The sequence below is a fragment of the Corticium candelabrum genome, chromosome 8, assembly GCF_963422355.1.
Source record: "Corticium candelabrum chromosome 8, ooCorCand1.1, whole genome shotgun sequence".
Lineage (NCBI taxonomy): Eukaryota > Metazoa > Porifera > Homoscleromorpha > Homosclerophorida > Plakinidae > Corticium > Corticium candelabrum.
Window position 1 is genome coordinate 3,972,025 of NC_085092.1, and position 13,516 is coordinate 3,985,540.

The following is a 13,516-nucleotide window of genomic DNA, read 5'->3' on the forward strand; positions in this document are numbered from 1 at the left end:
GTGACAGCAATCATTCGTTGTATACACACTGTACTCTATAATCAGCCAGATAGTTGGCTTTTGATTTGTACACTGTACAAGTAAAAGCCAAAAAGATTGAAATCTGTGGGTAAAACCAAAAGCAGCGCGAGAAGTCAGGATTGCGAGGCTAATTTCATTCTCTAATGGAGTAATTAGGGTGTACATGTAGTAAGGCCTGTGTAGTAGCTATGAGTATGATTGCCACGTTCGACAATGATTTGGAAGAGGTAAAGTTGGTAGGCGATAGAACCGCAACTCTAAACTCCGAAGACGATGAGGAGGAACACAGTGGAAATGGTCTGTATGTCGATCTTAGACCGCGCGGTCACTTTCGGTGTCTTCTAGCTGCTACGACATGCGTTTTAGAGCTCTGTCCAAAAGTTGAAGACAACGAGACATCAAAGTGAGTTTGCAGAGTAAATAGATGGGATCTTCATTGTTTAATTTAGAATTAATTAATTAGCTAAAATCCGTGACTAATTCTCATGCAACTGCTATAGAGCTTGGAATTTAGTTAAAGTAAACTTTTGGATATTATTAATGGTTAAGAGACAGCGAGTATGTATTGTCAATAGTAATTTAGATTTTAGTTTAAATTTTGACAACCTGTGTAGCACAGCAGGGTGAGGTTCTAATGTTTCAGAGGTGTGTGTGTGTGTGTGTGTGTGTGTGTGTGTGTGTGTGTGTGTGTGTGTGTGTGTGTGTGTGTGTGTGTGTGTGTGTGTGTGTGTGTGTGTGTGTGTGTGTGTGTGTGTGTGTGTGTGTGTGTGTGTGTGTGTGTGTGTGTGTGTGTGTGTGTGTGTGTGTGTGTGTGTGTGTGTGTGTGTGTGTGTGTGTGTGTGTGTGTGTGTGTGTGTGTGTGTGTGTGTGTGTGTGTGTGTGTGTGTGTGTGTGTGTGTGTGTGTGTGTGTGTGTGTGTGTGTGTGTGTGTGTGTGTGTGTGTGTGTGTGTGTGTGTGTGTGTGTGTGTGTGTGTGTGTGTGTGTGTGTGTGTGTGTGTGTGTGTGTGTGTGTGTGTGTGTGTGTGTGTGTGTGTGTGTGTGTGTGTGTGTGTGTGAGCCTTCTCAGCATTGTCGGCTCTGGAGGATTTGATCTTCTCCAGCTTACCATCTTGCTTTTTTGATACTTTTAAATGCCATCATCACGATAAGACATCTGGGATCAACAGGAGTACCACAACCAGCGTTTGGGAGTGAACCTACCGCAGTAACTTTCTTTGTGAAGACATCTGGGATCAACAGGAGTACCACAACCAGCATTTGGGAGTGAACCTACCGCAGTAACTTTCTTTGTGAAGAGCAACGGTCATGCTAGTTTGATGTTGTAAAGTGCTTTGATCACTTGCAATGTCAAACTACTAATTTTTGCGTCCTTGTGTCTATTTTTGATCATCGCCAATGGAGACGACACCATGTGCACGAAGTCCGACAGCGGAAATGGTAGCCTGGCATGGAAAGAAAGTGGTCTCTATCGTGGTCAGAAGTAGGTCAATGGTCTATGGTGCGTGCAAGCAATCTGTACTGCGGGATTAGCAAGAAGGAGCAGTTTGACATCTTTGATGTATGGAGAATTGAAGACCTTCGGACATTGTTACTAAGATTACCTTTTTACGAACTGATAGATGACATATACAGTATGAGTTTGCTGTTTTCACTGTTAACGCCATCATCTTATAAGATGGGCTGGTTTTGGTTGTGGTGTGTGTGTGTGTGTGTGTGTGTGTGTGTGTGTGTGTGTGTGTGTGTGTGTGTGTGTGTTTGTGTGTGTCTGCACATTTGCACGCACATGTGTAATTTAAGTTCTTAATTGCCTGACAGCTTTACAGCAAGTGAAGTAATGACATGGTATGTCTGGTTGGCGGCTGCGATGGCTGCTTTGGGTGGCATTCTGTTCGGTTATGATGTCGGTAAGCTTGAATATTGACTAGAAACGCCGGTTTACAATATGTCTGCTTTGTAACTTTGGTTTTAGGAATCATATCGGGAGCTTTGTTGCAGTTGAAATGTGACTTTGATATGACACTTACTGAAAGAGAGTGGGTGATCAGTTCAATGCTTGTAGGGGCTATTGTTGCTTCGTTGACAGGAGGTAAGGAGGTGACTGTTATTACTTACGTCTGTTACTAAGGAATCATGCATACCTGCTGAGTTACTGGTTATCTATGGCAGCTGGAAAAAACTTGAGTAACATTTGTAAGAATACGATGACATAGATAAATACATACGTGTACATAATGCATCTAATACGGACCCTGAAATATGGATTTCAAATTGATTGGTCACTCAGAGCCATGGCTGCCTTTTTAGTCAAATAGCTGTGCAATCTCTTAATTTAGGTTGGCCAAAGGCACTGTTTGATCAGCCATTGGTTGATGGCCACAGTTATTTTATGCTCTGCAATACGTATTAAATACACTTGCATGCATGCAGAAAGTATAGATAAAATGCTTGGTAAATAGTCTTTGATTAGTCTACGTGTCTTTGATTTAGTATTACTAAAATGCTATATCTGATATGTAGGAAGATATTAGCACAAGAAGAATTGTAACATAATTGTTGATGTCATGTATAGGTAGGGTGCACATAATTGAGAACGATAAGTAACATGACTTACTGTGTGCATATCTAAGTGATTGAAGTACATCTTTGTGATATCAATTACAAATTATTTAATTTGTATTGCATTTTAAATATTATTTCTTTGTTACAGGTTTTCTTATTGATTTTGTGGGAAGACGAGCAACTATTATTGCTAACTCGTGTATTTTCATTGTCGGTGCGATTATTTTAGCGACAGCTCATACTTACAGTGTGCTGGTAGGATGTGAACGACTCAACCGAGCTATTGGTTTAATTAATGTGATACATGCAGGTGATTGGACGACTAATTGTAGGCTTTGGTGTTTCTCTGTCAGCTATTGCAGAATGTATCTATATATCAGAGATTGCTCCTGTGGTAAGCAATACATCCCTAAACTGTTCTATTTTACTGTGCTGAATCTTTTTCTTATTGTTGCTGTGCATGGAGTTTTATTTCAACGATTTGAACTCTGGCAAAATAAACTAAGTTTACATCAATTAAATTGAGTTATGCTAAAAGGCAGATTGTGTAATAGATAGACTATTAGTTGTTAATGATATTGTGTGATATGTTCATATTACATGCCACGAATACAGACTGACACAACAACTACATACCATATTATAAGATGAAACATTGCCGGGAAATTTATTTTGGCGGATTGGTGGATTGGTGGATTTTTCAGCAACTGCCAATATAAAATTCACCATTAATTTGGCCACCAGGATATGTTGATGTCATCACATACGTGGATGAGGCATCATATGGCAATGTGGTGGTATGTTACGCGGATGAGGCTGCAAGATGGTAGGTAATTCCTACTTGCCGTTCGTTGTGGCTATGAATGAGGCTATGAGGCTATAGATGTAGCTGGACTGTCACGTTCACGCGGGTCCAGTTTTTTGTGTGCTGACACAGCAGTTCTTCATCACTAAACAATAGTTGGAGACCAGTAAGTTAGGGAAATGTGTGCCACGAACGCAGCTGTCAATCACAAACTTTTCCATGACCACTTATAGTAAGACAAATGTCAGTTATCAAACAACTATGTGCAACTGCCAAAATAAAATCAGCCAATATGCTTTGTTTATCATTTTCTTAGCTAATCGCCAATATTGATTCCTGCCAATATTTCATCTTATACGGTAAGCACGCATACACTGTGACACACAAATCACTTACAAACATCTAAACATGAAACTTATTGACAACATTTCCTCTTTTACAAATTTAATGTCTTTTGGCTTCTAACAAATATCTAAACATAAAAAGCGTATTAACAATTAATATTTTCTCTGTGTCAAACTTAATATCTTTAGGCTTCTAACAATTATTAGTTTATTCACAAAGAAGTTTAGTACTTTTTTGTAAAAGTCAGTATGTGTTGTTCTGTGTGCTCTTTGCTGTTTTTCAGCTGTAATGAAAAGTTAAAATTTTTTTAACAATCAACTGGTCAGAAATTGAATCAATTATTGTTCAGTTAACAATATAATTAAGGCTATAAGTGCAAATGTAAAGTTTGTTCAGACATGGATATTGAAGGCAGGTTTAATATTCTATGGTTTTAACTGAGACTGTCTTTTGTTTCTAAGGAATGCATATAGGAGTAGTGTTGCATAATTTTTATGTCTCATGGTTGCATTGATGTTTGGAAAAAGGCAGATGAGACACCAGCAGACTTGGATACTATCACAATACTGTCACCGCCACATGTAATTAGGATGGTTACTCTCTACAGCCTGTGACTAGAAATCTGTGCTAGAAGGATCTGAATCTACTGTATAATGGCAGTTGTTGATAGGTACTTAGAAAGGAGTTGGTCTGTAATGTCTAGCAACTGACTGCACACTCGAGTCTAGCTGATTTAATTTTGCTATCTACAATATTAAATGTTGTGATACGAAGGTTCTAGAAGCTAGACTGCAGTTGTAGATAAATTGCTTATTGAAGCATATTCGTATACAAAATATGCAGCTTTGACTTAGTACATTGATAGAGTAGCAAGGAAATCTATGCTACAGTGTACTCTTGTATTTATCTGTGTAGACAGATGCCTATTGCATGACATTTGATTTTTGTTTCTGTTGTAGTCGAGACGTGGCATGCTTGTGTCATTGAATGAGTTTGGTATTACTGCTGGATTCTTGCTTGCTTATCTTGCCAACTTTGTGTTCATCAATGTCGACTCTGGTTGGCGCTACATGTTTGGATTGTCAGCCATACCAAGTACAATTCAAGGTATTGGAATGCTGAAACTTCCTCTCAGCCCAAGATATTTGGTTTTACGAAATCAAAATGAGAAGGTACAAATGCTCACTACGTGTATATTCACATACATACATTTACATACATGTGTACATGCATACACAGTGTGTACACGTCTATAATTTAAATGTTGAAAAATTTTGTGGAAAGGCTCGGATGGTGCTGCAAAAGTTACGAGGGACTCTGGATGTGCAAAAGGAGTTAGACAGCATCAAGAGTATTCTAGTGTCACAGCAGGTGAGGTCACTGAGCTTTTTATAACCATAGAGATGTTTCAGCTATGATCCATAAGAAACGTAACTTTGTACAAGTGACGAGACTTGGGAAGTAGCATACTCAAAATGTATAGGGGTTAGCTGACTTTTGGTCTGTGGGCTGTGTGTGGATGTATGGACGTTTGCATGACTATGTCTGTCACAGTTAGAAATGTGCCACGCTCCAATGATGTTCAATCGCCACGCAGTATTTGCGATTGGTCACACATGGCCACTAGAGACAATGGGAAAACCACCAATCAGATCTGCAAAACGTTTATGAAATATTATTTTGCCGTTACAGTGTAATTCGTGTTTGTGACTGCCAGGTCTTGTTGGAAATAAACAACAGAACTTCAATACTTGTTTGCAACTGCTAGCTCAATATAAATTGCTTTTGTGGATTTCAACTTGTATACAGGAACCTAACATTGTGTAACCTTGACTGATTTTTACATCCTGTATGTGATAACTATTGTTGCATTGCTTTGATGACTACAGAGTATTTACGGACTTTGTGGTCCAGTGAAACGGCAGTTGCTTTGTACAATTTTAGATAGATTTTACAAGTAGTGCACTTAGGAGGAAATAGCAGCTAAATTGATAATTCTTCATGACAATACTAGCGTTGTTTCAGGAGGCTCGTAGCTGTGGAACGATGGTGCTAACACAGCTCCCATTACTACTACTAGTGTTAAACATATAAGCACAAGCAATAATTTTTCCTTCCTTGCTGAAAGAATTTATATCCGTGTTGTGTTTACAGAAGACATCTGTGTTGATGTTGTTTATGCCAAACCAGAATATGAGATACAGGATGTTCATAGCTGTATCATTGATTCTTCTACAGCAAGTGACTACTGCTCTCTTTTTTGAACTCTATTCTATGCATGTTTAAATAATTGTTGCTATTGTATAGTTTACTGGACAACCGAATGTTTTGTATTATGCATCGACAATATTTGAGCAAATTGGATTTTCATCTGATGTGGCTGCAGCGAGAGGTACATTTTTTCTCGGACTGACAAAGGCAAGGCATTGTGCTTACTTGGTGGCTACTGATTATAAGTTTATATTCTGTGGTATTACCTATAATACTGCCATACCTTTACACTTTTAATGGCTTGCCGGTTAATTAGGGAGTTTAGCAATTGCTGGTATAGCTTGGTGAGTGCCCATATACGGGCATATTGGGGGCAAAGTTACAATACAAGCAATAGAATGCAATGTCACGCAACACTGGATGGGCACACAGGAATATAGCTACATCACAAAAGAAAGTCAACATTACAACTATAATGCATTATGCACTTCTCTCTTAATAGTCTATGCATTCAAATAAGTATGTCAAAGCAGTTGAAGTATTCTATTTAGTCACCGTCATCATGTCGACTGTCTTCTGAGAAGCATGTGCAGTTGATCATTGTCACACATGTCTGTAATTCATAGGATCCATATATATGGCTCTTCTCCGCTTTATGCCAGCATACCTCAGTCGGTACCAGATCGGTTTGATGCTAATTTTTGTAAATTCCACTTTTACTGACATTCCATTAAAAGCGTGGAAGTACAGTACAGGAATTTAATTTTAGTTCTGTTTCTTACTACTTGGTGGCATGCATATGTCCACATGTATCAGACTTAAAGCAATTAATTGATTGTGTGTTTTATTTGCATTTTTTCATGTTTATCTGTTTGTATGTCTGTTGGTTTGTTTGCCGATCTGTCTGTTTGTCTGTTTGTTTTGTCTCCATTCAAATTTACATACTATAGATTCTTACTACAATTTGTACCAGCACAAACTACACAATGATGGCCAACCTCTGTCTGTCTGTCTGTTGTTTCATTAGATACCTAGACTTCTATTTATCAGGAATGAGTATGTAGAATATTTTACATTTTCTTGTTGTACATTTTAGAGCACAGTGTAGTAAACAAAACCTTGTCTGTCGGTTTTTTCTTCTTATCTATCTGACAGTTTGTCGGTTTGTCTGTGTCTATCCGACAGTTTCCTGTTGTCTTGTCTCTGTTTTTCTGTCTTGCTATTTGTCTGTTCATCTTTTTTTCTGTCTATGTATTTGCTTGTTTGCTTTTGTGTCTTGTTTCTAGTAATCGTTGTATTAGGCATTCTACAACTATAGCCAACATCGACAAAGGTGCAGAATTTTGCACAGCACTCTTTAATGTAGCGTAAATTTATGGTTTGGTAACACTAGATTACTGAAGGATTGTCATTGTTTGCTGTGCTCACATAGTCAATTGTGCACCATATTTTATTTAATAGATTATTGAAGTCGTGAACATGAATTATAGTTTTTAAGTTTGTTGTTGTTAGGTTGCTGCTGCTACAGTTGCACTTTTGTTTGTGGACAGAGCGGGTTAGAATACGCAACTCAATTTGAACTTCTATATTGTTTGGATAGAACTATTGTATATGGACCAGGTCGTCGTAAATTTATCCTTGTTGGGGCTATCGGTATGATGATCAGTGTTGGTTCAATGGGCATCGCTCTTGCACATGCTGGAATTCAGAAACCAGTAGAGAAGTTGTGTACCGAAACAAACACAGTATTGGCTATGGTTATCTTATGTTTGGCTGTTACTGCAACGTGGTTTGACTTAGACTATGGCATCATTTGCTAATACTACCGAAGGCTCAGGCATCCCTGATGCAGCAAAGTTTACCTCCTTGATTGGGCTCTTGATGTTTGTTGCATTTTATGGGATTGGATTTGGACCAGGTAAACTGTGCGCTTAAAGGTTGTACTGTAAGAATGTGGTTTTGCACTTGAACTTTAGTTAGATTAGTTATACGATATTACTGCCATAATATATGTCTGTGGGTTTGTTCGTACATTGCATGGTCAGTCTAGTATATCTGTTTGTCTGTCTGCCTATTTGTTTTTCTTGCGTCTTTGTCTGTTTTTCTGTTTGTCCATTTATTTGTTTGTCTGTTTGTTTGTTTGTGTGTGTGTGTGTGTCTGTCTGTCTGTCTGTCTGTCTGTCTGTCTGTCTGTCTGTCAATTCATATATTGTCAAACATTGAACTATTATACACCATCTAAGCACTAAATACTACCCAAGCCAATAGGGCTTGGTTCTACCTACAACTTTTTATGTTTATGTGGCTGTCTCTTGAAACAATCTTCTTTATTTTTCTGTCAATCACTCTAGCATTTGATCATTGTAGACAAGCAGCAAACACAGATCTCTAGTATGTCTTGAAGGTTGATGCATTTGGCTTTCCGTCTTCGTCTCTTGATAGCTGTGACAGTTTCTTCAAATAGTTTTCAGCTTTCTCTCCCCAACAGCCAAATGTTTGAAGACTACAGGCACAAATGTGTGTCGAAAATCTTCAGACAAGAGCTCCTGGTCGTAATATTTTGATCTTCAGATTTTCTCTTCTGGTTGCCGCTGCTCTCTGAGTTGTAGCTGATAAACCTTCTATTTCATTACTCTAGGGATGCGCTAGAGCAATATCCAATTCAAGATCCACCTCGATGCTGAATCAAATATGACTATGTCTGATCTGTCTTCAGAATTGACATACCTTCCTCTGGGTTCTTTTACGTGATGTAATCGTAGTTGACCCAAACAGTCTGACCATGCTAAAACCATGTTGTTATGGCTGATTACCGGGCCGCCCCCAGTCTTACATGTTATTAGGCGATATCCATCTGAGTCTAGTTCTTTCCACAGTCACACTGACCAGAAGCCAAAGGCATTTGGCAGCCCAGTCTCATCAAGGATGCCAAGTGGAAATCACACGGAGATAATGCATGCCATGATGATGATGGTATTATCAAGAGCCACGCTCCTGCTTGCAAGGACTTCATTCGAGATTGTTCTTTAGTCGAAGATGAATTCTGAATAAAACCATTTGACAGAGATTTTATGTACTCCTCAGTCAGCCTGTGTTGTAGTTGTTCCTGTCATTGATAACTTCTACGAGAGTTTTGTTTTTAGGCAAAACACTGCACAAATCTCTGCTGATGCAACTATTTGAATGATGTGAATTCTGTATGTCTGTCAAATATGAACTATGATACAATAGCAAATTGCTAAATCTTGCATCCTTTGAACAACATCTAACCAACTACGTGTCTGTCTCTCTCTATCTGTCTGTGTGTCTGTCTGTGTGTCTGTCTGTGTGTCTGTCTGTCTGTCTGTTTTTTTGTCTGTCTTTCTGTCACAACAGTCAGTAAACTCAGAAGCCAATTTTAATGCCTCCATATTCGTGACGTATTGGAGAAAAATATTTCTACAATTCTGCAAAGATACAATGCCAAAATTGTTATCAGAAAACTTTAAAACTGTCACCTAATCACGATGATTTAGATAGATTGCTTGCGTTTGACATTCAGGGCCGAGTTCATTAGTTAATCTATGACTTTGTTGTTTGCAAGGACTGGTTTGCTTTTACCAATCCTAGCATATGTACTGGTAGAGTCTATATGAGAATAATGTATCTGTCTGTCTGTCTGTCTGTTTGTCTGTGTTAATATATTTGCTTGTGTTTGTTCATAATTTTGTGTACAACTATGGAAACTTGTTTCACTATGATATCTTGTAATATTGTTTCAATCTAGTGACATGGATCATATTAAGTGAAATATTTCCTGTTGAACTACGAGGCCGAGCATTTGCCATAGCCACCGTTGCCAACTGGTCATCAAACCTTATTGTGTCTGCTACATTTCTAGACATTTTCAGTAAGATGATGCTTGTTAATCACAACCGTCCATGATAATACAACATCTCGTTTAAATGCAGGAACGTTTGGAGTAGCAGCCACTTTTCTCATGTATGCTAGCACGTGTTTGATATCTGTGCTGTTTATCTTCGTCTTTGTTCCGGAAACAAAGAACAGATCATTGGAACAGATCACGAGTCAACTAGGTTCAAAGTGAGTCACACTCCATGGGCACTTGTTGATATTGGTTTGTTCTAATCAAGTACATCGATTATCTTTTAGGCACCCTTCATTGGTTCGGAAATGCAGGGAGTTGTGTTGTGGAGACAATCGGAAATCTTATTTAGGAATAACATCACTTGGTAACAGCAAGTCAGTTTAGATAAAGAATTTATTGAAGTTTAAATCAAATCATTGTAGGGGATAAGTTATTCTATTGTAATAATCGATTTTACGGCACATTTTGGGAGTTCCAGTGACTCGTTGAATATGATGCACATGGCGTACACTGTTATTGCGAAGCTGGGCCTATTAAAGGAAATCAATTTTTATGAAGACTTGCAGCGTCTGTGATTGGTTGCACTGTGTGACACTGCTCTTGTTATTTCCGCATTATGATTCCACCTCACTTTTGCCATCAGGATGGGCAAAGTGCATGGTGGAGGCATACAGAGCATCTGGGTAGGTGTACTTGGGACAACAGTAACTGTGCTAGATGAACAAGATGAATAAGCTAACAATGTTCTACTAAAATGTTTGAGTGTTCTGGCTTGCATGCGTGTGTATGTGCATGTGTTTGTCTTGTTTGTTTGTGTGTTTGTGATGGTTTGCTTGTTTATCTTTTACACATAACTTATGGCCAATAGATAATCTGAAACGCAATGCTTTCTATCTGGGTTATGAGGATTTCTGGCTTTTTACTAAATTATTCGAGTGTTTATTTAATTGCAATAAAATTACTTTTGCTACCTTAATTAAAGATATTGGCGGACATCTTTGAACCCAGGTGTAGTAGCTAGTTTCTACAGCAATTGCATTGGAAAGTGACCCACTAACACAGAGTGTGACACAAAGTATCTGTTTGCGTTCCTGAGCGGTAATGTGACAGTACCACTGCAAATCGTGTGCAAAAACGTGTAGAGATATATGAGCCACATGGCGATTATGTCTAATTCAGCGATGCCCGTGCAGTAACTCATCGGTATTTTCTAGCAATTTGGCTCTGTATAGCAAGTTAGTTCGGTCCCAGTCCAGCTTAAGGTACTGGGCAGTCGAGCAAACGTCTATTGTTGTAGAGTTAGAATGCTGGAGCTGCTTGCAGTGCTTCAAGTGATGCAACGATATGAACAAAGTTGGGTCGATCGTTTGGATTGTGGCTCCAACACAATTTCATCAGCGCAGTATAAATGGGAGAGCAGTCTGTTGGTACTGGAGGTCTCTCACCTTTGTTGATGGCGTTAGCTGCTGCACTGCTGAATGGGTAGTTATCAAACGGAAGTCTGTGGCACCAGATTTCCCATAGCAGGATGCCAAAGCTAGAAAAAATAACAGGCTTAGAAAATGCTTATAAAATGCGGGTAGCATTCAAATATATTGTTTTGCTCGCACACACACACACACACACACACACACACACACACACACACACACACACACACACACACACACACACACTCCCAGAACGGGTCGTAATTCAGATAGATAAGTTGGGCAATCTCTCCAACCTGGAATCAGATTTTCTTTTAGTCCGTCATATTTTAAGTGTCCTGCAGAACTTATAGTGGCAGTTTGGAAAGACAAGGAAGCGATAGGGCTATACTGTAGTAATACCGGGTGTTGTTTGTGATGAGATTCCTATAAGACTATCTAATGCAAACAATATGACAATGAAGTTTGCAACTTCTGAGTCTTAAAATAACAATTTTCCTCTCTCATGGCGCATTTTTTAGACATTCTGTCTATTCTGGATTGAAACGATTGCAAGAAGAGCAAATCGCGTTTCTTTTACCTCTTCGGAAGCGTTGGATGAGCTTTTCTAGTTAATCCAACTGCAACTCGGATTAGCCGCGGATTAAGTCGGCTTGGAAGAGCTCTGCGCATACGCATTTGTTTTTGTCCAGAAATCCGCGTTGGGACAATTTACTACTGGGTAACAGCGGACATAGGCGAAATTGTGGATGCATTTACAGGAAAGGGGTCGGGGTTGGTGCTGCTCGTTTGGCGTGCCAGTAGCGGCTCAGAGCCACAGCAGTCCCTAGCACAGCGACAAATTTAAGTTACAAATATCGCAACTTCTGGCTATAACTTGGCTTAGCGATTGCGCATGCTCCAGGCTAATCCGTCTGTTTCTTTTTCATGCATAATTTGCTTATTCTTGGATTACTTCTGCCTCTTTTGCAAGACCTACAGATTAGGCAAAAGAATGCACCAATGGATAGAAACATACTATTACATCAGTCTTTGGTGTTCAACATAAAGAAATTGATTTTGATGATTGAATTAACGACAGATACCCTGAACCGGCGGTTCGACCCTGACCGAGCTTGAGAAATATTTGTGAGTAAATAGTAATGACCATGCATGCACAGGTTTTATGGTTGGGTAAACGTCATGAACGGTTTTGTTACTATGAATTTTTAGGTATTACATTGTATTTATATATATATATATATATACATATATATATATATATATATATATATATATATATATATATATAAAGGTTGGCTAAGTACCTGAAGACATCGACGCTAACGTGATACTCTCCACCGGCTCTCAACTCGGGTGCGCACCATCTGGCCGTTCCTACATGACGGTGTGACAGCTCGGATTCGGGGTTTAGCAACGAGACGGTGACGGTAGACGGCGTTCTGCTCCAGCGGAGTTTCGACCACCTCGTTTCCAGCAACGTCGTCGTCTTCCTTTGCTGTCCGGACGTTACCGCCCTGCCCAATCCGAAGTCCGACACTTTGACGACCCAGTTGTCGCTGACGAGCAGATTGGCGCTCTTCAAGTCTCGATGAATCCGGGGAGGATTGAGACCGTGGAGAAACCGCATTCCTCGTGCAATGTCGAGAGCAAAACCGATCTTTTGATTGTGAGAGAAGTCGAGGGGGTTATCACCGTACAGAATGTCGCAAAGCGTACCTTTCGACATATATTCGAGGACGAGAAACGGTTCTCTCGTCGCCTCGGTCGATCCACATCCGATAAACAGCACAATGTTCGGATGCCTCACGGTCTGCATGAATAGTATTTCACGCTGAAATTCGTAGCTACTCTTTGCGTCTTGCCATTCTCTCAGTAGCTTGACTGCGACCGTCATTCCGCGATACTTGGCCTCGTACACGTCGCCGAATCCACCGCCGCCGAGGCGTCGTCCGATGGCCACCTCGTCTCGGTGGATCTGCCAGGCGGCGGCCATGAGGCTGAGATCTCGTCGGAGAGCGAGCTCTGTTTGTCCTTTATAGCGCCATATCGACGTGCCCTTGAAGACAGCAATGCTCAAAGCGGCAACCAATACCAAGACGAATACACTGATGAGGATGTAAGTGGGTTGATCACATTGCCGGCCCGAGTAACCCAAATTGCAGACGCAGACCGCGCTGGGGGCCCCGGTCTTGTGTGTCACTACGCAATCTCCGTAAGCGCAGTATCCTTTGTTACAGACGCTGCAGTTCAAGATGCTCTCAGATGTTGCGCTC

General features: G+C 39.9%; 2 protein-coding genes across 2 annotated transcripts; one reads left to right on the forward strand and one right to left on the reverse strand.

The window, feature by feature from the left end:
• The first annotated feature begins 159 nt into the window (after nt 1–159).
• On the forward strand, nt 160–10,343 carry LOC134183421 (solute carrier family 2, facilitated glucose transporter member 12-like). The gene is made up of 16 exons (XM_062650952.1): nt 160–318; nt 388–424; nt 1,838–1,926; nt 1,992–2,108; nt 2,730–2,836; nt 2,892–2,975; nt 4,691–4,903; nt 5,016–5,102; nt 5,886–5,972; nt 6,039–6,149; nt 7,455–7,497; nt 7,563–7,687; nt 7,743–7,860; nt 9,709–9,831; nt 9,893–10,025; nt 10,095–10,343. The coding sequence occupies exons 1-16, from the start codon at nt 210–212 to the stop codon at nt 10,192–10,194; spliced, it is 1,683 nt and encodes a 560-aa protein (XP_062506936.1). The 5' UTR covers nt 160–209; the 3' UTR covers nt 10,195–10,343.
• Nucleotides 10,344–10,893: 550 nt separating this feature from the next.
• On the reverse strand, nt 10,894–13,516 carry LOC134182887 (uncharacterized). The gene is made up of 2 exons (XM_062650328.1): nt 12,548–13,516; nt 10,894–11,347 (listed from the first exon to the last, which is right to left on the reverse strand). Exons 1-2 carry the CDS (start codon nt 13,234–13,236, stop codon nt 11,110–11,112), a joined length of 927 nt encoding a protein of 308 aa, XP_062506312.1. The 5' UTR covers nt 13,237–13,516; the 3' UTR covers nt 10,894–11,109.

Coding starts and splice junctions, on each gene's coding strand:
- LOC134182887 (XM_062650328.1), bottom strand. CDS start 13,236: ATGGCCGCCGCCTGGCAGATCCACCGAGACGAGGTGGCCATCGGACGA. Junction 11,348..12,547: donor GTTAGCGTCGATGTCTTCAG/GTACTTAGCCAA, acceptor TATTTTTTCTAG/CTTTGGCATCCTGCTATGGG.
- LOC134183421 (XM_062650952.1), top strand. CDS start 210: ATGAGTATGATTGCCACGTTCGACAATGATTTGGAAGAGGTAAAGTTG. Junction 2,109..2,729: donor TGTTGCTTCGTTGACAGGAG/GTAAGGAGGTGA, acceptor TCTTTGTTACAG/GTTTTCTTATTGATTTTGTG. Junction 7,688..7,742: donor TGTGTACCGAAACAAACACA/GTATTGGCTATG, acceptor GGTTTGACTTAG/ACTATGGCATCATTTGCTAA.